The sequence below is a fragment of the Leopardus geoffroyi genome, chromosome E1, assembly GCF_018350155.1.
Source record: "Leopardus geoffroyi isolate Oge1 chromosome E1, O.geoffroyi_Oge1_pat1.0, whole genome shotgun sequence".
Taxonomy (NCBI): domain Eukaryota; kingdom Metazoa; phylum Chordata; class Mammalia; order Carnivora; family Felidae; genus Leopardus; species Leopardus geoffroyi.
In genome coordinates, this window is record NC_059330.1 from 1,995,131 (window position 1) to 2,019,296 (window position 24,166).

Consider the following 24,166-nt stretch of genomic DNA (forward strand, 5'->3'; position numbering starts at 1 on the left):
TTCAGGAGCCCAGTTCTGGGGTGCGGGGTTACATGCAGGGGAGTGTCCCCCCTCCAGGGCTGGATCCGGTTAGAAAGGAAATAAATAAGAAGGGACGGGAGGGAGGCCGGGGGTGCGCAGGGCTTGGGCAATTCAGTCCAGACCAAGGGCCCGGGGGCCGGAGACAGGGCGAGTTCAGGCCACACCAGGGCGGGAGTCAGAGTCTCTCTCGGGCCGGGACCCAGATGTAGGGGCCTGAGAGGTCCTCGATGACACGCTTCACCTTGTGGTAGATCTCCTCAAAGCTGTCGCCCTCCACGATGGCTGGGGGGACGGGGGGGGGGGATGGGGAATGAGGCCAGAGCGAGGGAGGGGCCCCTTTCTCTAAATCTCCAAACCCCGAGCGGTGGGGCTGCCCCCCACCCAGGGAGGCCGCCTTTCTCAACCGTCTGCCGGGCGCGGCACCGGCCTGGGATCTGAGCAAGGGCCACAGCCTCACCTGAGAAGCACTCTGTGAATTCCTGCTCCAGCTTGGTGGCTCTGTCGAAGGCTTTGCGAGCTTGTTCCTCTGTGATCCGCTTATTAATCTCTCTGTGGAGAGCGAGGGAGACGCAGATCTGAGCACGGGTCCCGCCCCACCTCATACCTCCTCCGTCCCGGCAAGTTCAGTCGCAACCAGCGTTTTCTGATGTGGAGCACGCAGCGAAAGACACAACTCCCCGTGTTGTCTCCGGGGCCACCAACGAACCCCCCCCACCCCACCGCGCGACCCACCCCGGCCGGGTGCGGCCACTCCGGGAACCTCGCCAGAGCCTCATCCTTCCGGCCCTTCAGCCCCAGTGAAGGGGCTCAGACTCTGAACTCCCGACAGCCCCAGGGGCCCTGCTCGGCCAGCAGGTACATGCCCCAGGGGCTGCCGGGAGTTGCAGTCTGGCCCGGCCCGAGGCTGGAGAGGAAGGGACAGGCCTGGTCCCCTTGGAGGGCGGCTGGGGCTGCTGTCCAAGGTTCTGAGGGGAGAGTTCGACACAGGCCCGGGGCCACAGATGCGGGGGGCGCTGAGGGGAGGCCCCCCCCCCCACCGAGACCATACTCACAGCACATTCTCCAGGGAGCGGGGGCGAATGAAGATGGCGATGGGGTGCAGGTGGGCCGCCTGCAGCCGCCGCACGGCATTGGCCGAGACATCGAGGATGCAGTGCTTCCCCTGGGGGCAGGCAGGGGGGGCGGAGGGGGACCAGCAGGTGGCAGGAAAGGACGGACAGAGGTGCCAGGACAGGACGCGGTAAGTGGAAAGGTGGGGGATGGGAGATTGGCCAAAAGGAGGTGACATGGATGTCAAAAGACACGTGGCCAGAGAGTCAAGGTGGGAAGGAGGTGAGAACAGACAGAGTTAAAGACAGAGAGAAAGAGGAAGGGGCAGATGGAGAGCAAGGGAAGAAGCCAGCACAGGAGGAGAGGATTGGAGGTAATGAGGGAGGGGTGAGGCATGGGCAGGAAGGGGACCCAAAAGACGGGGCAGAGCAAGGCCAGAGGGGCAACAGTGAACAGGGTGGAGGGGTTGAGGGCAGGAGCAGGAGAGAGGAAGAGGGAGAAGGGAAGTAGGATGGGGGGGGGGCAGACAGATGGAAGAAACAAGGAGAGACAGGTGGGAGGGAGAAGAGGCAGATGGAGAAAGGAGCCGTGGAGGGAGAGAGGGCAGAGTGGGGGGCAGTAGGGAAAAGGAGGTGGCAGGGGAGTGGGAGAGGGGGGTGGAGACCCCAGGAACAGGCAAGGCCAGAGGGCCACAGGGGAGCCAGACAGAGGGAGGGCACCAAGGTGGGAAGGCCAAGCCACCAAGGGCAAGGCCACAGGAAGAGAGGAGAAGTGGGGCAGGGACGAGGGAAGGGGGGGAGAGGGGACAGATGGCGGAGAAGAGTTTGGGGTCAGGCAGGGAGGGAGGGAGGCAGGGGGAGCAGGCAGTCAGACAGAGTTGCCCGAGAGGAGAAGGAGGCGGAGGAGGGAGTGGAGACCCAGCAGGGAAAGAGACAGAGAGAGAGAGAGAGTTAGAGAGAGCTGGGGGGAGGCCATGGGGTGGGCGGGGGAGGAGGAAGAGGCCGGGTGCCCGCGGGTCCTACCTGCTCGGCCACCTCCCGCACGGACTGGACGCTCGTTCCATACAGGTGGCTGTTGTACTGGCCGGCCTCGATGAACTTGTGCGCCTGAATGTCCTTCTCCATTTTTTCCCGGGAGGACACGAAGTGGTAATCCCGGCCATCTATCTCATATTCCCGCTTGGGCCGCGTCGTATCTGCCAGGAAGTCACCCCGCCCCCCGAAGATCTAACCACCGTCCCTCTAGCTTAAAGCCTGCCTACATCAAACCGCGCAAGGGGGCTGCTGGTGAGACCGAGACTCAGAGGGGCTGGGCCGCCTCCCCCCACACCCCTCCCAGGGCCCCCAGGTCTCCAAACGGGGCAGCAGAGCGGATGAGAAGCACCCCTTCTCTGAGAATCCCCGTGTCCTCCTGCACCCCAATGCCATGGGCCCCGCCCCCATCTCCCTTCCCCACCCCAGGGCCCGGGCGCTCACGGGGAACACAGGATCCGAACTTGTCGGGGAACTCGGACAGAAGGTCATCATTGGCTCGGTCCTTGGTGGGCCCAAGGATGATGATGGGGCGAGCATAGTGCACTGAGGACAGAGAGCCAGCTCAGGCCGGGGGCAGAGTGGGGAGCAGCCGGGGCTGGGGGCCAGGGCTGGGGGGCAGAGCCAGGGAGCAGCTGGGGAGCAGCAGGGCCGGGGAGTAGCCAGGCTGGGGAGCAGCTGTGGAGCAGCCGGGCCGGGGAGCAGCTGGGCCGGGGAGCAGCTGGGGAGCAGCTGGGAAGTAGCTGGGGAGCAGCCGGGCTAGGGAGCAGCTGGGCCGGGGAGCAGCTGGGCCAGGGAGCAGCTGGGCCGGGGAGCAGCTGGGCCAGGGAGCAGCTGGGCTGGGGAGCAGCTGGGGAGCAACTGGGCCAGGGAGCAGCCAGGCGGGGTTGCAGCTGGGGAGCAGCTGGGCCGGGGAGCAGCTGGGGAGCAGCTGGGAAGTAGCTGGGGAGCAGCCGGGCTGGGGAGCAGCCGGGCCGGGGAGCAGCTGGGCCGGGGAGCAGCTGGGCCGGGGAGCAGCTGGGGAGCAGCTGGGAAGTAGCTGGGGAGCAGCTGGGCCGGGGAGCAGCTGGACCAGGGAGCAGCTGGGCCGGGGAGCAGCTGGGCCAGGGAGCAGCTGGGCTGGGGAGCAGCTGGGCCGGGGAGCAGCTGGGCCAGGGAGCAGCCGGGCTGGGGAGCAGCTGGGCCGGGGAGCAGCTGGGCCGGGGAGCAGCTGGGCCGGGGAGCAGCTGGGCCAGGGAGCAGCTGGGGAGCAGCTGGGAAGTAGCTGGGGAGCAGCTGGGCCGGGGAGCAGCTGGGCCGGGGAGCAGCTGGGCCAGGGAGCAGCTGGGCTGGGGAGCAGCTGGGGAGCAGCCGGGCTGGGGAGCAACTGGGCCGGGGAGCAGCTGGGGAGCAGTCGGGCTGGGAGCAGCCGGCCAGGGAGCAGCTGGGGAGCAGCAGGGCCGGGGAGTAGCCAGGCTGGGGAGCAGCTGTGGAGCAGCCGGGCCGGGGAGCAGCTGGGCTGGGGAGCAGCTGGGGAGCAGCTGGGGAGCAGCCAGGCTGGGGAGCAACTGGGCCAGGGAGCAGCTGGGCCGGGGAGCAGCTGGGGAGCAGTCGGGCTGGGAGCAGCTGGCCAGGGAGCAGCTGGGGAGCAGCTGGGCCGGGGAGCAGCCGGGCTGGGGAGCAGCTGGGCCAGGGAGCAGCTGGGGAGCAGCCGGGCTGGGGAGCAACTGGGCCAGGGAGCAGCTGGGGAGCAGCCGGGCTGGGGAGCAACTGGGCCGAGCAGCTGGGCTGGGGAGCAGCTGGGCCGGGGAGCAGCTGGGCCGGGGAGCAGCTGGGGAGCAGTCGGGCTGGGAGCAGCCGGCCAGGGAGCAGCTGGGGAGCAGCTGGGGAGCAGCTGGGCCTGGGGACCGGGGTCGGGCCAGGACTCACCTTCCATCTGCGTCACCGTCTCATAGCTCAGAACGGAGTCTTCTCGACCTAGTGGGAGGCAGGGCGTCTGCGAGGGGCTGGGAGACAGGGATCTTGGGGCCCCATGTGGCCTTCCTGAGATGTCAAGAGAAGCTCAGGGCTCCCTCACCCCCGCCTCGCAAGCTGACCCTACCTACCCTGTGATCCAGAGCTGGAGCCCCAATCCTACAGAGGAAGAACAGAAGCAGTGGGCCACGTGCTTGGTGGGCTTCAGCCCCGAGTCCCCCGCTCCTCCACCCGAGCCCGCTCCCCCACCTACCTTGGCCTTTAACCTTGACCACTCCCGTCGTTCGACCCTGTGGGGGACATGGGGGGATGGGAGGGTAGGGGAATGGCCACTGAGGGGCCCTAGAGCCCTCCCCTCCCCCGGGCCAGCTGATAACACCACCTCCCGGCGGCCCCTGGGCCCCAGTACTCCTCAATGACACGTCTGCTCCAGAGGCTCACGGGAGGGAGGCTGCCCAGCAGACAGGCCTCCGAGGGGTCAGAGGGCAGGCCCGTGGCCTCTGCTGTCCGCCCGGGGACCCCTGGGAGTGGAGCCCCTGTGGCAGGAAGGCTGCAGGCCCCGGGAGCCTCACCGCCGTTTGCTGGGGATGAAGCCGATGTCATCGGCCTCGCTGTCGGGGTGGACCCGCCGTGCCTGCCACCACTCCTCGTCGCTGGCGTCGAGCACGTGCAGCACATCCCCAAAACGGAAGCTCAGGGCCTGGCTCAGGAAGCCACAGTCCTTGGTCTTGTCGTAATCAAACAGGGCCCTGCAGGGCGGGTGGCCGTCGGTCAGACACCGCCTGAGCTCTCTGGCGCCCCGACACCCAGCCAGGCCTTCTGGCAAAGTGTGGCCACTCACAGCCCTCCCGCAGGGGCCACGGACCCCGAGGAGCCCCCCCACCACCGTGTGGGGAGCAAATGCTCCACTGTGACGCACAATCACAACCACTAAACGCCACTCGGTCTGCACTGTGCCAGAGATCAGACAGGCTCTGGATCCCGTGCAACTTCTGGAGCGAGATCTAGAACGCCGCCCTCCCAAGATCTAGAACGCCGCCCTCCCAGTCTGCAGGACGCACGCACGGGACAGTCAGGGAGGTAACCCGGAATGTGCTCGAATTCAGAAGAAGCAACAAGGCCACTCTTTGCTAACCCTGCCTATCCGCATCAGTACCAAATTCCCGTCAGTTACGTCATGACCCCGGGGTCCAGCCAAGGGAGGGCCGGACCGTGCAGGCAGCAAAGACAGAGCATGAGAACAGGACTGAAGGGGACCAAATGGAAGAGACTCTGGGACCACCTGGAGGCACCTGGGAGCCACAGCAGACCGCCCCCAGGAGCCCACTAGACCCCAGCGGGGAGGGAAGGGCCGAGCAAAGTCTGAGCGGGTGGCAGTGCCGGGAGGGAGGAAACGCTGGTTCGGCACGATAAAGGGCTCAAGGACACGAGGGAAAGCAATGAGCTCAGTGTGGGACGTGTCGAGTGCGAGATGCCTGTGGGACACCCCAGTGGACGCGTCCAGAAACCAGATGGCCAGAAACGCAGATCTGGACCTCCAGGAAGAGGTGGGGCCAGAGAGGACGGGAGCCCCGAGGGAGAGAGAGGGTGGGGAGAGAGAGGCAGGGGCCACAGAGCTGATGGCCGGGGAGCAGGAGACCTGTGACCCCCTCCCCTACAGGCGGGGGCAACATTCCAAACAGCCGAGAGGCATCCCCCTCCCCACTCTGCCGGGCAGTAACCTCTGAGTCACCCGACTGTGAAGGTCCTAAGGGAAGTGCCAGGCTGACCGGGGGCCAGAGGGCAGTAGGGACACTGGAGGCAGACGCTATTTTCCAGTTGATATTATTTCCCAGTGCTGACCTGAGCAGCGGGGCCCATGAACGGCGGCTGGGTGTCAGGCCCGGGAAGGGGTGGGGGGGGGGGGGGGGGCCAGGCAGGGTTCAGGGCCAAGAGCTGGGGCGGGGGGAGACACAGAACAGAGAGGCGCATCCGACCTGATGTAGAAACCCCTTTTGGGGTTGCTCCGCAGGGAGGCGGTCCCTGAGCCCAGGCTGCTGTTCATGAGCTGTTCCCGAAGGTCGTGGATCTTGGCCTCGAATCGGCTGTACTCTGAGAAAAGGACGAGAAGGTTCCCGAGCTCTGGCCCCACCGGAGCACTTCTGCCGCCCTCCCTTGCCCCCACTGGAGCCACCAGCTGAGGGGACCGGGCTCTGAGGACCCTCTCAGCTCACGACGCGGGGAGCGTCGGGCCCAGTACCTTCTGGTTTATACTGAGCGATGATGGTGACCGTCTGGCCCGCGTTCTTCAAGGCGATGGCAGCCTGCTCGTGGCTGGCACTGCGGAGGTCAACACCGTTCACCTAGAGACAGCGGGGAGGGTGAGTCGCCGGGGACGGGGACCAGGCCCCAGCCCCGGAGTAGAGGAGGGGTGTGGGCAGGGCCCGGCCTTCCCTCACCGAGAGGATCTGGTCCCCCTTCCGCAGCTCCCCGCTGAGGTCCGCAGGGCCACCGGCCAGGATGAAGGAGATAAAGATGCCCTCACCGTCCTCGCCACCCACAATGTTGAAGCCCAGGCCCGTGGAGCCCCGGTGGATCACTATGCGCCTCGGTTCCCGGGGAACGTCTTCCTCCCCCAGCAGGTCCTTGGCCACCGGGGAGTAACGCCGAGGGGAGGTGGGGGTCATGGCTGTGGGGTAGTCGGTACCCAGGTAGCTGCTGTGACTAATCTCATTGTCCAGGTGCTGGGAATAAGCTGAAAGATGCGGGAGAAGGGGTGAGGGCGCTGCGGGCAGGACCCACGGCCGCCCCACCTCCTCCCCAGGGAACCAGGAGAGCCAGACTCGGGTGACGGAGGCATTTCTCCGCCAGATAGTAGGGCGGTGTGAGGGGGGCGTCAGATCCCAACAGTGTTGGGGGGCAGGAGTGCACAAGCCACATGAAGGGCTGGTTCTCCCAAGGGACGGGGTGGGGGGGGGGTGGTCATCGAGTTGAAGGTTATATGTCCTCCGTACGCCAGGGGTGGCCAAGTGGAGGGGAATGTTAGCACCAGGCTTTTGGGGGCTTCCTTGTGGGTGCTGGGTTTCCTCAGATCTCTCAGTCTATAAAAGTACCCCCCTGCCCCTCTCCGGTTTTTCCTGCTCTTGGCTATCCATTGGTCGGGAAAACTAGGTCATTTATCTGATAGAATTTCCCACTTTCTACGGAAGAAATTCTTTTTCAGTTTTTTAAATTTTTTTTAAGTGCCGTATTTTTATTTATTTTTGAGAGAGAAAGACAGAGAGCGTGCGCAGGGCCAGGGCAGAGAGGGAGAGGGAGACACGGAATCCGAAACGGGCCCCAGGCTCCGAGCCGTCAGCACAGAGCCTGACGCGGGGCTCGAACCCACGAACCGTGAGATCATGACCTGAGCCAAAGTCGGACAGAAAGTCGGACGCTTAACCGACGGAGCCACCCGGGCGCACCCCCTACCGGGGAAATTCTAAGGGGGAAATCACCACTTCCATCTTTGGGCTGTTACCGTGTGCTTCTGCCCCGTTCCTCGTATAATTCGATCTAGAGGCTTTGTCAGACTCAAGTTCAGTTTTGTGTCACAAACACTGCATAGGTGACACTACGCACTTTCCACCAGACCACAATGGGATGCAAGAATGTCTGGTCGCCTTAGGTAAGACTGACTGGCAGGTCCAGCTGTCGTGGGGCTGACCCACCCATTTCTATGCTCTCACCTAAGAGCTTTAGTGGCCACTGAGGACCACTGCCTCCTTCTGATAGTTCAGAACCCAGTGATATTTCACTGGGGATTGCAAAATAGAATATTCTACTCTTTTTTTTTTTTTTGGAAGAAGAAGCATTTATAGGTGGGAATGATTCGATAGAAAAGAACTTTCTCACCGTCTGTGGGCTCGAGCCCCGCATCGGGCTCTGTGCTGACAGCTCGGACCCTGGGGCCCGCTTCAGATTCTGTGTCTCCCTCTCTCTGCCCCTCCCCTGCTCATGCTCTCTCTGTCTCCCTCTCAAAAACAAAAATACACATTGAAATAAAATTAAAAAATAAATAAAAATAAAAAAATAAAAAAGAACTCTCCCACATCAACCATTTGGTGATTCTGAGGTACGGTTTGTACAACACCTGACTCTGTCCCCGCATTTGCCGGTTTTCATTACGAATGGGCCCCTAACATCCTCCAAAGGTGCCCAATTATTCTTAAGCATCATTATGATCTCATGGACCTCCACCTATTTGAGGAGTTGTGATTGAATAACCAGTGGGAGCCCCTCCTGCGTCGATAACACGCCCTAGAGTCCTGGGTAGCTTTACTGTTTTTCTAGCCTGTAAGATGTTACAAACTCCTCTTGTGCATTTCCAGCACAAGATCTGGAACAGGCCCTTTCTCCAAGGAGCCAAGGTTCCTCTTGGGAGGAGAACTACTCTTCATCACGTGAAAGAAAACTCTTGTGTCCTTAGTTTACTAAGTTTTCGTGTGAAAACGGGTGTTGAATTTCCTCAACGTCTTTTCCCACATCAATTTCAAATGACCTTACAATTTCTGTTCCTTGTTTAATACAATGAATCATATTAAGAGGTCTCCCAATACAGAAGTGCTTTTAGTTTCCCGAAGAACAAAAAAACCCTACTTTGTGACGATGTTATTCCCTTCACTGGCTGCTGTATTTGGTCTGCAACTATGTTCCTACAAAGTTTTACCTCTCTGTTCAGAAGCAAAATTGGCGTTGAGTTTCCCTCTTTTATGCTATCCCTGGGACCCTTTGAAACGCCCTCATAAAATGAAACGTGAACCTTTTTATCTGTCCTCATGCTCAGAAGGAGCAGAAGAACGATCGATTCCTTGAAGATTTGAGAGAAATTAGCTACAAAACCATCTGGGCCTTGTGCCTTCTGGGGGAGAGACTGTCCACAAGCTTTTCTAGGTCTTGTACGGTAACTGATTTTTTCACCTACTCTCCAACCGCAGAAGAAGAGACATTGTTTCTATTTTGTGGGGAGCATCTGAAGAGGAACGCTCACTGGGATGTCATGGGGGTAACCGGGATGGGTCGTGGGGGTAACCGGGATGGGTCATGGGAGGCTTTGAGGTTTGGAGGGTTCTCACAGGTTGTGATGTCTGGGGGAGCATAGCTGTCACTCAGGTAGGCATTGCTGGGCTTGGCCACCTTCAGGTAGACAACGTCATATGTGTTCTTCAGGGCTGCCACGGCGTCCTCATGCATGACGTCCTCCAGCCCCACACTGTTGACCTGGGGCCAAGGAAGGAGAGCTCAGACAGAGCCAGAAACAGCCCCAAGACAGACAACACCGTGGGAGAGGTGCCAAGGAGGACGGGGCCCTCCCGGGGGGCCAGGAGGCGAGACCCAAGTGTGGGCTGGAAGAGTGACAGGGGTCCTCACCGCTAGAATCTTGTCCCCAATCTGCAGCCTCCCGTCCTTGTGGGCGGCACCCCCTTCGATGATCTTTGTCACATAGATGCTGTTATCTCCGGGGATGTGTTGGTTCCCTACGCCCCCCGCGATGCTGAAGCCAAGACCTGGATGGAGGGGGGGACAGGGGTGGACGTCCAGGTTGGCTGGGGAGCCGGCGCTGGGGCGGGGGACGGTCGGGATGGGGGTGGAGACACAACGGGTCACTACCTTTAGGCCCCTTGATGAGTTTGATCTCCATAAGCTTCTCAGCTGGAGGCTTCCGCCGCATGACGTAGAGGCGGACGATGGAGCCCGCCTCCTTGAGGGCCTCCACCGCGGCTGAGTGGGTCACCTCCCGCACGTCCACCTCATTCACAAACAAGATGCTATCGTTGACCCTGGAGGCAGCGAGGTTGGCCTGAGCCAGGAGCTTCCTGCTGCCCTAGCCCTCCCTCTTGAGGGAACCGGCACCCTAAGCCCTGTGTCCCCTCCCCACCTGAGGCGGCCGTCCTGGGCCGCGGCCCCGCCAGGAATGATCTTGGTGATGAAGATGGACGGGTCGTCACCAATGTGTGGGTTGTCGGTGCCGCCTGCGATGCTGAAGCCCAGACCTGAGTTGCCCTGGGCAGAAGGAGGGGAGGAGCGTCAGCCCTCCCGGCGGCCCGCTCCGGGCAAGGCGGCTCGGACTCGGGCGGGGGCATGGGCCAAGGGGCCGTGACGGGAGCAGGAAGGGACAAGACTAAGGGACCGGCCACCTAGTACACACAGGCACAGAGAGAAGCGTGACAGGGAGCTGGGGGGACCTCAGGGCGGGGGGCGGGGGAGCCTGCTCACCCTTTCCAATGTGATCTCCTCGTATTCCATTTCCCCCTCCGTCCCGTTCACCTGCAACTCCAGCACGGACCAGAAACACAACACCAGTGAGCCGGACATTCCGACCTGAGCACCGGCCCCTCCCCTGCTGCTGGGGCCCAGGCCCTCCCGCTCTCCCTCCATCCTTCTGCAGTGGCCCCAAAATCTAAACAACTCACATATCCCGGGGCTTCTAGGGTGTCTGTGTTGACAATCACAGGAGGAGAATTGGCCTGTGAGGGGAAAAGGAGATGAAAAGCTGCCTGAGCCTTGGCTCAAGAGGAAGCCTGTCATCGAGGGTCCCACCAGCCTGGCTACCCGTTCGGGGTCCCCTCTTGAACCAAGCCTGCTCTTGAACCCCTCGAGGCCCCAGCTCAACCCGTATTGCGCACACACACACACACGCACACGTGCACGGCCCTAACGCTGCCTGGGCCCGGGCCCCCTGAATGTGGAAGGAGGTGTCTGAGAAGCGGGAAGGGAGGGAGAGACAACCAGATGGGGGAGCAGCAGGTGGTAAAGAGTGGGGGGGGGGGGCGGGGCAGGCGAAAGGGGGAGCTTCTCACCGGATGTAACACCACGGGATGCTACTGCCTTATGCGCTACACATACACCCCAGTGCTTACGCGTCCCCCGGGGCCTGCCCCCCATCCCTGTCCCTGTCGGCCCATATGCACCCAGGAGCCTTCAGAACCCTCCCTCAGATCTGCCCCTCACCTTCCCACACATTTGCCCTAAACCCTGGGTCCCGGGGATCCGGGGTTCCCCCAGCTGCAAGCCCCTCCCTCCTCACCCACCCGCCATCCAGTCCACCCCTTCCTCTAAGGACTCTGTTGCCTAGCGATGGTATCTAAGCCCAGCCAAGGCCTGGGGAGACCCACCTCCAGAAGGCCCTGTCGCCAGGACAACGGGGGTGGGGGTGGAGTGGGGGGCGGGAGATGGGCGTGGCCTAGGAGCGCTCAGACTCCCAAAGGCAGAGGGGATCCGCTAGCCCCGCCTCTCCTACCCGAGGCCCCGCCCCCCGGCAGCCAGGGGAGAGAAGTCCAGGCTGAAGAGGTTTGTGGGTGCAGCGCGTCCTGAAGGGCCCCGTTCTCCCTCTTGCACGCCCCTCACCCTACGCAGTGCAAAAGACGTCAGGAAGGGGGAGGGGTGAAAGACATCCGGGTCCTATCTTCTCATCTACTCCCCCCACCCCAACCTCCATTCCGGAAAGGGTTAAAGTGGGCGTACCCAGGTCCTGACGTCAGTCGCCTCGACGCGGCAGGGTCTCTAGACTCTGGGGCGGGGCCAGCTTTAGGCCGGTCCTAGGGGCTTCCCCAATTGCCAGGGCAACCGAAACCCCGTCTCCATGGCAATGGGAGAGGAGGCCAAGAGCTTCCTTCCGGGGTCCCCAACCTATCTCCTCCTTAAACAAATATTTATTTGGAGCCTACGAAGCGCGAGGCAGTCATCACGGATTCCCCAAACTCCTCGATCCCCCCCCCCCAAAGGGCCCCTGCTCTCTCCTGCTATTTCTCAACACTACAGGCTTCTTCGCAAGCTCTGCAATAGATTTCATACCGCAAATCCATTAACACCGCCAACCTCCGACCCTTCAAATCCCAGCAAATGCTGTTATCCAACCAATAGCCACGGCCAAAATCCCCTCCACAAGGCTGTCCTCCGTCCCCACCCCATCCTTGTCCTAAAACCTCCTTCCCCAGGCCCCATCCCTCCTCCTTGGCCACCTGCCTCTGCTTCCCACCCCTCCCTCTACAGCAGCCCACACCCTGCACCCGTATCCCTGCCCCACCTTCCGTTTCCATCTTCCAACCCAGCCTTGGCCCTCCACCGGCTTTCAGTCCTTATCCAGCACCACCGCTCCCCCCCCACCCCCAACCCCCACCAGCCCTCCTGCTCAGTGTCCGGCCCTCATCCTCCACCCTAACTTCTGACACCCCAGAGATACCCACTCTCCCTTATCCAAGCTTCAAACCCTGGACATTCTGTCCAAACCACGGTCCATCGTTCTCAGTCCATCCCCGATCTCGATCTCTGCAAATTGAGACTTTTCCTGTCCCCCTGGCTCGGGCCTGGTCCCCAGATCCCCCCCACGCCCACCCCCCCCCCCTGCTGGTTGGTCTCTCCTCTGCTTCCCTGTCTTCCTGCACCCCACACAACCCATAACCTGAGCCCACTACCACCCAGCACGCCTCCCTCTCCCCCATATCCCCTCCCCAGGGAGCTTCCTGGCCCCACCCCACAAAGAGCGACTCGAGTCTGCCTTCCTCCATTCCTTGCAGCTGTCAGTGCTTCGCAGGAATACTCTGTGCTGTCTCCTCACCTCCAGGGCCAGACTTCTGTTCCTCTCCATTGACTCAACCTTGGCCCTGATTTCACAGCCTCACCCGGTCAGCCCCAGGGCCCCTCCCCCTTTTGGGGTCTCTCCATTTTGCTACAGGCCAGAGAACCCTCTTTCTTTTCCTCCTCTTCCTCACCCCGGAACCTACCGCGGCCCCCTCCCTGCCTCCCCATCTCCAGGTTCAGAAAACTCCTCCCTGACTTCGTGGTGAAATGTCTCCAGCCTCGCCCTCCCCAGGGCATCCAGCAAGATTCTGGAAGGCCACCCCTGCCCCCACGGTGTTCCCCTCAATGTCACAGCTTGCCTGGGGCCTCCGGCCCTCCCCATCCTGTGCCCCCAGAAAAGAGGTGTGAAGGGGAAGAAGATATATAGTTGGCCTGGAGGAGGGAAGGTCCCAGAGATAAGGCCTCCCCGGGACTGGAGAAGGGAAGACAGGGCGTGGATAATATAATGGGGGGACGGGAGGGGCTCGAAGAAGAAAAGGGTGGTGGCCGGAAAGGGGAGAAGGGACGACTAGGGGACGGTCACTGCCAGAGGGAGAGCGGGCCGCCGAGGAGGAGCACGGAGCCCGCGGAGGGCCTGAGCTGGGGATCAGGGAGGGAGCAGGAGAGTGCGTGGGAGGAAGAGAGAGACAGCATCCTGGAGAAGCAGCCAGCCAGCCAGCGGGAGGGAGAGGCGGGGAGGAGGGGAGGGAGCCCAGGAGCGGAGCAGAGGCCGGGGCAGGGGACCCAGGCAGAAAGGCCCCACGACTGGGAGTCTCCGACCAGACACATGGAAAGGGCTGGAGACTCGGGCGCAGGCAGAACCGGGCCCAGAGGCCGGAAGTGGGGGGAGGAGGCGGAGAAGGGACAGGAGCAAATGCGGGCAGCTGGAGCTCCGCACGGAGCTCAGGACACAGAAAACGGAAACGGAGGTGGGGGGTGTGAAGGAATGAAGAGGGCCCGGGGTGGGGGGCGTCCTGGGGGCGCACACCTCTCAACACACGTGCGCGCAGGCACGCGCACACACGCACTCGCCGGCCTTAAGCTCTACGCCCACCCCCCCCCCCCTCGTCCGGCCTCTGTTTCTCCTCGGTGGGGACAAGGTGTTTCCGGCCCCCCCAAGCGCCCCCTCTCCGGGTCCCAGCCGCCCCGCCCCAGCCTCCTCCCGCCTACGGCTCTCGCCCTACCGGCCCTTGGGGGTGCTTGTGGCTCCGAGGCTCCGAGCGCCGCACTGGGGAGGGGGCCGCCCGAGTCTCCTACCTTGAGGGGGGAGAGGTGGGCGTGGCCCACGACCCCGTGGCCGGCCTCGAGGTGGGACAAGTTCCTCTCCGCCACGTGCGCCAGCTCGGGGGCGTTTACCTGGTTGGGGAGGTGGGCCGGGCTGTGCTCCAGAGGGGGCGTGTCTTCATCTTGGTAGCGGTATTTCTGGGGATGGGGACCGAGGCGTCACCGGGGCCGGCCCAGCGCCTCGGGCTCCAGGCCGCCCGCCCGGCCGCCTCCTCTCCCGCCCCCCCCCCCCCCACCCCCACGCCAGTGCGGTGCGGAAGGCCCTGGGGCCTGACCAGTTCCTCCCCCTCCCGGTCCTCCAGCCCATTGGCTCCCCTCTCTCCACCCTCCCACAGCCCCTCTCCCGCCCCGGACCGCCACCTCTCGGCTCGGCCCAAATCCCAGCCCCTCCCCCTGCTCCCCCCCACCCCAAATCCCACCTCCCCCCCGTCCCCCGAGCCTTCCACCCGGCACACCCCCTCCTCCGGCCGCGGTTTCTCCTGCCTGGCCCAGGCCTTCAGATACTAGTCCCTGTCACTGCGCCAGCCCTCTGACACGCTGAACCCCCATACCCCCATTCTCGACGTCCATCCCCAACTTCTCTGCCTCCCTCATCATCCTCACCCCACTCCCCCGGTTTGTGAGCTCCCTCGTCCATCTTCCAGCTGCTGCGCCCCTGGCGTCTCACCTCACTCCCACCCCACCCTTACTGCCTCAGTCTCCCCACCGCAGCCTCTACCCCAAGAGCTACTGGCTGTCCAGCACTGGCATGCCAGACAGAGGCAGGGACCGCAGTCAGGCCCTTCAACTAGCAGGTACTTGGCATCAGGCCCCCAGGCAGGACAAAGCTGAACTGGTCCAGCTCCCCGTCCTGCTCCCCCTCCACTGGCCCAGCTGGTTCCCCAAGTAGTCTGCACAGGGGCCCCCACGAGTCTGGCCCCATCCCTACAAACGCCCGTAGCCCAGCCAGTTAATCGGATATACTGGGAGCAGAAGGGGGAGGAACAGACGCAGTAGCACTCAGGAGGGGGACAGGAATGGGTGTCTTCCAGGCTGGCTGACCAGGGAAGGAGGCGGGGAGCTGGGTCTCAGAGTCCATTCCTGGTCTCCCTCTGGCCTTTAGGAGTGGAAGACTCAACATGACCCCGAGTCCCTTCCCAACCAACCACCAGCCATCTCACCGGCCTCCTCTGCTAGCTTAACAAGGGCATCAGTAAATGAGATTAACTGGGGGCCAGAGAGAGAGGAAAGGGGCAGCTGGAGACAGCACTGAAGGGCAGCGACCCCGCCTGGGTCCACCCACCTCTGCCGCCGCACTCCTCAGGAGCCAGCCCCCCCCAGAGAGGCAGAGCCCACCCCCCCAAGCCCCAACCTCGGGGAAAGAGCAGGGTTCCCTGGGGACAAGACAGAAGACCCCGCCCCCAAGTACACCTAGGTGAAAAGAGAAGGCAGAACTCCCCTCTCAAAAAAAGCATCTGAGAAGCTGAGTACCCCAACATTTGGAGGGCCACAGTTGCACGATCCAACTGGAGGCAGCTTATCAAAGTCCATGCCTGTTAGTAGGATTCTGAAAACTCTGGGGATGTAACCCAAGTTTGGCCGTGGCTAAGGGCGCAGCAAGAGACTAGGAGAAGGAAAACGGTGCTGGCAACACGAAGCCTCTCCCACCCAGGCCAGAGATGAAGCACCTCTGAGAAGGAAAATAGGGGCTCATCAAGATACACCCGGTTTTCTGGCCCGCAGACCTGGAGAGAGAATCCTGGCCCCCAGGGTTCAAGACCATGGGCACAAAGTGTAGAGAAGGAGAAGTCAGGAGGGGGGTGGGTATAAGCTACGTAGCCCCCCTCAAAGGCTAGGCCATCCTGGATAACAGAATTCCACGACCTGGAAGAGGCTGTTCATTCCACACCCTGAAAAGGTGGTCTGCAGCCTGGACAGTGCCCCAGAACTGGGGGCCCGGGGGGACGGGCGGAAACAGCTCCCCTGTCCACTTCCCCAGAGTCCCATCCCCTGCGTGGTCATGAGGCAGGGCCCAGGGGTGCAGCATCTAGTCTCCCTGAGTCAGGGGAGGGTCTGAGTCCACCGCCTCTCCATCTTCAGCCCACCTCGCAGAGGGGATCCCTGAATCTGGTGAAAGAAAATGGAATCACAGAAACTCGTCATTTATTCTAGAGAGGAAACAAAGAGAAGTTTTTATCACCGTGAGACTGCAGACACGTCTCCCTGCCCTACCCCCATGGGGTGGGGGCTGTCTAGGACTGAGGGAAAGACTCCCCTGCATTAGGAGACAATGTGAGGGACCCACATTGGGCACAAGGGAAGGGTACGAAAGTCCCCAGAATGTGGCTGAAGGAGGTTAGGGCCTATGTTTGGTCCCTGGAAAATTTCAGAGTACTGTACATGTAGTAAGGGGTTGGGGGGAAGAAAAAAAACGTCTGGAGGGGTGTGGGGGGGCGGGAGTAATTCCAAAACGGCAGACTGGCAGGTGGGGGTCGGGGGCAGCACCCCTCAAGCCCAGATTACAGGACAACTAAAGCAGGACAGGAAGGAAAGGAGGATCCCCTGTTTTACCCCACTGGAACTCTGGGCCCCAACCGCGACAGTTCCCATGGTATTGCAACCAGGTCTGAACCCCCAATACATTAGGGCAGAGGCAAGGAAAAGGCCTGGGGGTCGCTGTTGTTCCTTTCCCCTTGGCCCTCACGTCACTGGAGCCCCAGTTGCATAGAATGACCTGGAACCGAGGCTTGCACCCCCAAAATAGAGGGGTGTGAGTGAAAGGGGGATGTTGATAAGAGGGGCGACCCACTGCGCCTGTCCGCGAGACACTGCAACCCAGAGACCCCGCGCCAAGCAGAAGTAAGAGCGACAGCACTTGAAGCTTGCACCCTGAGATTTGGGGGGTCCGGGAAGAGGGGAGCGGGGCCGGAGCCCGTACCGCGGCACGTACCACGCAGAGACACATGGAGGCGAATCTGTTCCGAGCCGACATGGAGAAGGGGAGGGGGACTGAGGGGAGGAGACGGGTGGGAGAGCAAGGGTCCCAGGGGCGGGGGAGGGGGAGGGGCAGAGGGGCGGGGGCTGCGGCGGACGCGGCGACTGGAGGCTGCGGCCGGAGAGGGGGGGGGAAGGCGCCTGCGCAGTGCGGGAGAGCGTCACGATGGGAGAGAGGGGGTGAGGGGAGACCCTCTTAGCCATCAACTTCCCAGGTTCCAGCTGTTTCTCTGTGGACTTCACCTTCCACGGTACACTCCTATTCCGAACCCCAACAGAAACACTCCTGAAATTTACCGGCTTATAGCTGTAATTCTCATCTAATTTCCTGCCCCTAAATTCACCAGGTCCTTAAAAACTCCCAAAGCTCCATGGACCACTCATCTCTACTGGACTCCTAAGGTGCAGGAAGGAGGAAGCACTCCACTCTCACCGTAGAGGGACCCCCCCCCACCCCCCAGGATCTAAAATGCCTCCCACAAGCCCCACCCCCTCCCTCCCCAAGGATTATTAATAGGGACCGCATCCCCTCAGATGCCAAGATATCTCCTATTCTAACCAGCAGTCCAGCCCCATAACTTGATAGCCAGACAATGCTTTTCAGGAGTTTAAGGACCACAGACACCACACCAGCTGTCTCCTCAAATTAAACCACCGTTTAAATCCTCCCTTTTAAAATCATATCCCCCAACCCACCAACGGAGACCTTGACATTAGTGCAAATATTACCCTTTCTATAACGTCAACATCCAAATAAGCAGTCCTCAAATTCCTTTGGGGTCCCCTGTCCAAATCCCTGCATCTAATGAGATACTCATGATTTCCCAATATGCACAGCCCCAGTACCACCAGTGGGGTGCCCTGCTGGCTCCATGGGAAGAGCACACAACTCTTGATCTCAGAGTCTTGAGTTCAAGTGATCTCCCCTTCAAGTGTGGAGATCACTTAATAAATAAACTTTAAAAAAGAAACACTTTATGGCCCTCCAAATTCCATTGTAATCTCTTCAACTTATTCCCAAACCTTTAAATTAATAGATCTTTCCCTATCCCTTTTCTTCACCCCTCAAGTTCACACATCACTCCTCTCTCTGGCTGCCCTTCCTACGTCTTCACATCACCTCCATGATTCTGAATTCCAACATTGCTACGGGAGTGCTCCCAAATAGATCTACCCCCCCACACCCAAGCCTCAAAAAATATTCACCAAAGTAAGATCTGGCCTGCAATTTGCAGTGACCCACAAATCTTCCACAACACCCCAAAACGACTGCCTCAGAGGTTTCCATTTTCTCCCAAACAACTGAACCTGAAAGCCTCTCTTTACAAATATTATCCCATTGAACGCCCACCTTCCCAACTCTTAAAGCCCACTGAGCAGTGGCCTCAAATCGGCTTCTCTGGCTTCTCTATAATGCCCACACAGGGCAGAGAGGACAGACTGCCCTAGAATCTCGCCCATGTCCCTCCCTCCCCGTTATCGGAATCTGTTAGATGCGCCCCCAAGATGACCCCCAATGCCCTAGTTTCGCATCTGGGTAGAATGCTTGGATCCTCAGAGGGAGCCCTTACGGAAGAGCTGAGCTCCAAATTCCTTCTAGAATAGAAAACGCACACGTCCTACTTCTCCACCAGTGGGCGCTGTGGCCCCTTAAGACCCTCCCCCATCCCCCATTTCCTTTTTCCCTCCATTTTCCGTTTCCCTGTTGCCTGGCAACGCAGCAATCAAGGACTTTGCTGTCGCCTAGCAACCGTCTCCCTGGAACAGAGAGCTGAGGTAGGAGGTTGTGCTCTGATGAAATCTGAACAGGCCTCCATCTTAGGAAAACTGAGACGTCAATCGCCCAGCCTTCGGATTCTCCTTTCCAAAGACCCCCGCACCCCGCAGTTCCTCAGACAACAGGCCCCTCAAAACCCCGTCTCCCTCCGGCGCATGGGACCACGCCACGCCCCTGCCGGGTCAGCCCCGCCCTCATTTCGGTCAGCTTACCCAGCCCTCAGGCCCCGCCCCATTCCGAGGGCTGCCACCGCCTCCCTCTATGGAGTAAGCCAGACCCCACCCACCTGCCTCCAAGAGACCACGCCCCCGTCCACTTCCCGCCCATTCGCTCCCCCGGCCTCGCCCACACTGTCCCTCCGCCACGCCCCTGTCCGCCAATGAATGAGGCCTTTGGCCACAGTGCCCCGCCCCCGGCATCTCAGCTTTGCCCAATAAGGACCACCCGGAGGGTTTAACCGCTTCGCCTCCGGGTCCGGCCCGATACCCCCGGTCTTTTCCCACTCTCCCCCCTCCCCCACTTGTTCTGCTCCGCCCTCCGACACCCTCGCCCGGCCCTCAAGTCGGCCACGCAACTTCAGTAGTCGCCGGTTGCCATGGCAACGGCGGCAGCAGCGCGGGGAGAAGGGGGAGGGACGGGGGCGGAGTGGGAGAAAGAGATTCTCAGAGGCAGACACCGGCAGAGACCCCGGCACCGAGTAAGACTAAGTGATAGCTCTAAAGGCGGAGTGAGCACAAAGCACAGGGCCTGGCGCATGGTAGGCATTCAATAAGTGTTCCTTCAATTACTGCGGCAGGAATCTAAATATAGGCAATGAAAGATGGAGGGCTCTCAAACGGCGCTGGGAAGCTCAACCACCGCAAAGCCTGGGCACCCCCTACCCCACCCAGCAGGTTGGGAGCGGGGGACGATGGGGGTGGGGCTGGGGGTGGGTGGGAAACAAGCGCCTTGTGCCCCCTGCTGGCTCCTCTCGGCTACCCCTCCGCTGCCCTGGATAGAGATGTACCACAACTCCCAGCAGCCCCGCGGACAGCAGCCCTCTAACAGGAGGGCTCCTGTGCCTCAAGGCCTTATGGGAGTTGGAGTCCTCGTCATCCCGAGACTGACAAGTTTTCCGGCCAAGGAATGTGGCAAGCTCTGGGTCTCCTCCATGCCTCTGTAAAACCCCAAACGCATGATTGATCCTCTCTGCGCAAGGCTCCTTCCTTCAGGGAGGCTCACTCTGGGCTCCATCGAAGAAGTAGGAGTCTGGAAGGGAGATGAATAAACTCCCCCTCCCAGAATAGCTGCCAGTGCAGGCAAGCCCCTCACCCTCGCTCGCACATGTGTGTGTGTGTTCACATGTTGGAAGCAGGGCCCACACATTCCAACTGGCTTTCTGGGTACACCTGTCACCCGGAGGACCACAGCCAGGGAGCCTAAGGCTGAGAGGGGCAGGCTGAAGGCAGGAGACAGGAGAAGCTAAGGATCAGACAGACATTTAAAGGAGACCAGGCCAGAGAAAGTGAGGCACAAAAATCCACCGAAACCACAGGGAACAGGGGAAGCAGCAGCATGGGAGAAAGCCTGGAGCCCACAGAAGGGGCGGCGGGGGGACGCAGACAAGCAAGTAGCTCCGGAGAGGGGGTGGAGGCTCCGGACCTAAAGGTCCTCAGCCTCCAGTCTCTTCCATCCATGCTCACACGTGCACACTGCATGTGTACACACATGTGTGAGTTTGTGGCAGGGAACATGTGTGTCCTCAGCTCCCTCCCCTGAGAAGCTGCAGTTCCCACTAAATATAACCCCCTCCCCAGCCTGTGACTCACCCGGACCCCGCCTCCCCGGCCCCCACTTCCTGTCCCACCCCCCAACCCCCAGCTGCCTGCCACCCGCCCAAGCCTCCCTCCACACACCAGGCACCCAGCTTGCCAGTCCCAGAGTCTCCCAGCCAAGACCTAGGTATATTGCAGCACCCACCAGGAGCTTGCCCCATGCTCCTCATCCAAGATCTGCCCCTTCCAGGCTCGGACCACAGGGACGCCCTCGTCCGATCCTCGATCCTCACGGCTGCCAGGCCTGCCCTGCTCCAACTCCTTTCCACCCGGGGACCCTGACATGCAGGTGTCCTCCCCCACCTCGATCCCAAGTGTCAGGGGTAAGAGGAACATTCCCCTTAATCTGCTCTTCTCCCTCTTTCCCGACACAGGGAGGATACGGTGTGGGAGGAGGCAGGGATATCGAGCACCTGCCCGGGGCCACCCCCAAATTCTGCACCACCCACCTGGTTCCCCTCCTCAAATCCCCTGTCTCCCCAAAGCTCTCATCCTCCTCAGGGTCTGGCAACCTCTTCTCCCTCCCAGGGGAGTACCCCAAACCCTCACCTCACCTGGTCCATTCCCTCAGGTGGCCCTGTGGCAGGCCCTAGCCCTCTGACAGCTCCCAGCTATCCCCGTATTCCATATGATCCAACCCCACATCCACAGTTCCCTCAAATCGGGAGTACCCCCGAATGCATCTACCACAAGATGCTCGTTCCAGAGCTTGAAGGCCCACCCCTTCTCCGCCAGCTGACACCCCCAGACCAGTCAGGCACTCACAACCAATAACCTTCTGCCCCCATGCCAAGAGCCCCCTGAAATTGCACAAGACACCTACAAGCCAGTCTGTCCCCCAGGAGGGAAGAGGACCCCCCCTCATGTAGTCCACCTTCCAATGTACAAGAACAGGACTTCCATGGGAGCCAGGCTTCTCCTTAAATAAGTCTCCCTCAAGCCTCGTTGGCGAACCCCAAAACCCACTAGCCCCCCCCCCAAACCACAAGACAGCCCAAATTTTCCATTTCTCTACAGGTACAAAGGGATCACCCCAGGGGGCACCTGTGGCCAAACCCAGCATTATCTCGGATGTGAACCCCAAAACTAAATCATGACCCCCCCAAATACATCTTCTGATGCTGTCACTCCTGGGCCCCCAGCCCCAGGTTAGGCCTGCCTAGCCCCTCCCCACAAACTCATACCCTCCCCCCCCAGCTTATAGCCCCCCCCCCATCATGCTTACCTTGGTTGTCACTATACAGAGACAGTCCATGTTGGGGGGGCTGGCCGCGGCGGCGGGTAAGGGGCTCTGACTTCATCGGAGTTTCGTTCCTCCCCTCCGTGGGTTCTCACCCCTCCCCCCTCCGCACCCCACTTTTGCAGGGGGGGCCAGGATGGGGGGAGGGGTGAGAGGGGAAAGAGGGGGTTGGAGAAGGGAAGGGGAGGGAGCGTGGGAGGGAGGGGAAGGGGGCCCTAAAAGGGGGTCCCCAATGGAGGGGAGGGGGCTTGGGGAGCACACCCCGATTCTCAGGAGGGGCGGGGGCACCGGGGGCTGGCAGCCCCGGAGTTCGGGGGCTGGGGCATGAGCTGGGGTGGGGGAGGGGAACTGGATTTCGGGGAGCCCCGGGGTAGGGGGGGGTCTTGCCTAACGGCCAGGGGCTAGGGGCCGTGGCGGGGGAGTGGGGTGGGGGGGGTCGGAGGCGGCAGCGGCCGAGGGAGCCGTGGAGCCGAGGAGGGAAGGGGAGAGAGGAGGAGAGAGGAAGCAGGGGGAGGGAGGGAGGGAGCGAGGAGCGAGAATGGGGGGGTGCCTTGGCAGAGTTAACTGCTTCGGTGCTGGCAGGAACCCGGATAATGGGAAAGGAGATAACAGCAGATGCAGAGAGGCCCTGTGGCCAAGATGGAGGCCTGGCCGGGCACCAGCGCCGACGGCAGAGATGATGAGGAGGGAGCGCCCATGCTGGTTTAAATACTGGAGCCAGGCCCTGGCCGGGGGCAGGGTGTGAGGGAGGGGCTGGCAGGAGGGAATCCCTGGGGGGCTATTTCCCCCTCCGGATTCACAGGAGGAAGCCTGAAAAGTAATTTTGTCCTGGACTCTTTGGTGCCTGAAACTGGGGCAAAGAAAAGGGGGGGGAGCGGGAGGAGGAAGGGCTGCAGGGTAGGAGAGAGAACATTCTCTGCACCCCTGACTCGGGATTTTGTCCCCAGGGCCCCCAAGTCTTCAACATTGGCTGTCTTCGCTCCAGCCCTGCCCGCTCCCCTGAGGCAGCGGCCCCACCTCACCCCCTTACCTGGCTCTCTGAGATACAAGCCTCATAATACTCCAGGATGTCTGTCACCAGAACAGAGCTGAGTTACCCTCCCCCACCCCTGCCTCCCGGGCCACCCCTGCCACCATCTCTGGCCTCCTTCTGTCCGGTGAGGAAGGAGCTCCTCCAGCCAGGGCTGCTGGACTTTGATGGGGGACAGTCAGGACGACCGACCCCTGCTTGGACCAAGGGGACCTCCACGCCCCCAACCAGCCCCCAAGTTTGGGCATTGCCCTCACAGGCCCAGGCCAGCCCTTTCCAAACACTGCCCCTCAGATGATTGGGGCTACTCACCCAGCAAGGCCTGGAAGAGGTCACTGTGCAGCACGGTGAGGAGAGGGGGTGCCCACCGCAGTAGTGGGGGGGCCAGGAGCCAGAGGGCTGACCGGGGAGCTGGAGAATAATGGGGGTGGGGTTGGGACAGAGAAGAGACAGAGGGACCAAGACATTCACCTTCCCCAGCCTGTGCCTTTTCACCCCAGATTCTATGGGAAGGTTCAGGAGAAGGGTCCCCAAATCCCAGTCCCCGCCCCCACCAGCTCAAGCCCCCAGGCCTTTCGTTGTTTTTCACCTCTGGGTCCCTCGGACATCTCTCTCTTCTGTCACTTTAATCTCCCTAATCCGCAGGGTTGGAGCTGAGCTGCCTTCTCCCCACCCAGTTCCAGCTGTTAGCCTAAGGAGGCAGTCTTATCTCCTCCTGGAACTTCGCACCCTGGCCTCTCTCCCCAGAGCCATGGAGCCATGGATGAGAGTTTGCTACACTTTCCGAAGGGAGGAGGGAAGGGGACCCCCCCCCCCAAGGAGGCTCCAGCCACCCCAAAGGAGAGGAAGCTGAGCCCAGATCTTTCCTTGGGGGGGGGGGGTGTTCCCAGTAAGGATGGCAGAGAGGGGGTATGAGTTACTGAGGACTCCTCGGCCCAGGGCTAGAGAGGTGGGGGCTGGGGGACGTGAGCACCCCTACAGCTCCTCATGGGCTGGGAAGCAACCAGAATGCCAGCCGTCTAGCCTGGGCACATGGTCTCAGGAACAAGGGCAGACAGAGACAGGCGTTCGGGAAGGTCTCAGAGGCCCTCAAGGGGAGGCAGCGAATTGGCAGAGGGGAGGGGACGGTCCTACGCTGAAAATTCAGGTGTTTCCAAAGTTAGTGACACCTCCCAGGTCTCAGGAGAAGTGTGCTTGGGACACGCGCCCTGCAGCTGGAGCCCCCCGCCCCACCATGTCCCTGCCTTTCGTGTGGGTGGAGACGGATTTCACAAGGGACCCCAATGGGTCGTCTTTCCGTGCCTCTGCCTCTGGCATCTATCGTAAGCTTCTTCCTTCCCACCTCTCCCTTCCAACTCCACCTGGGAAGTCCTCCTTTCCGTCTACCCTCCATCCCTCTGGCTGCGGTCGCCTAAG

At 61.4% G+C, this 24,166-nt stretch overlaps 1 protein-coding gene across 12 annotated transcripts; it reads right to left on the reverse strand.

Annotated features, from left to right (window-relative positions):
* Positions 1-84: 84 nt before the first annotated feature.
* DLG4 (discs large MAGUK scaffold protein 4) lies at positions 85-23,442 on the reverse strand. Of its 12 annotated transcripts, none has more exons than XM_045490170.1 (22): positions 23,340-23,440; positions 23,063-23,161; positions 22,751-22,791; positions 13,890-14,054; positions 10,487-10,540; positions 10,290-10,340; positions 9,952-10,076; positions 9,684-9,853; positions 9,444-9,580; positions 9,149-9,293; positions 6,494-6,789; positions 6,295-6,397; positions 6,032-6,146; positions 4,628-4,804; positions 4,309-4,345; positions 4,187-4,214; positions 4,011-4,058; positions 2,547-2,648; positions 2,094-2,266; positions 1,074-1,183; positions 479-570; positions 85-303 (listed from the first exon to the last, which is right to left on the reverse strand). In XM_045490170.1, the coding sequence occupies exons 1-22, from the start codon at positions 23,356-23,358 to the stop codon at positions 197-199; spliced, it is 2,394 nt and encodes a 797-aa protein (XP_045346126.1). In that variant the 5' UTR covers positions 23,359-23,440; the 3' UTR covers positions 85-196. The 12 variants fall into 12 exon arrangements, with proteins under 12 accessions (XP_045346126.1, XP_045346125.1, XP_045346129.1 ...); XM_045490169.1 differs by having other exon boundaries at positions 10,290-10,349; XM_045490173.1 differs by having other exon boundaries at positions 13,989-14,054; positions 23,340-23,438.
* Between the last annotated feature and the right edge of the window lie 724 nt (positions 23,443-24,166).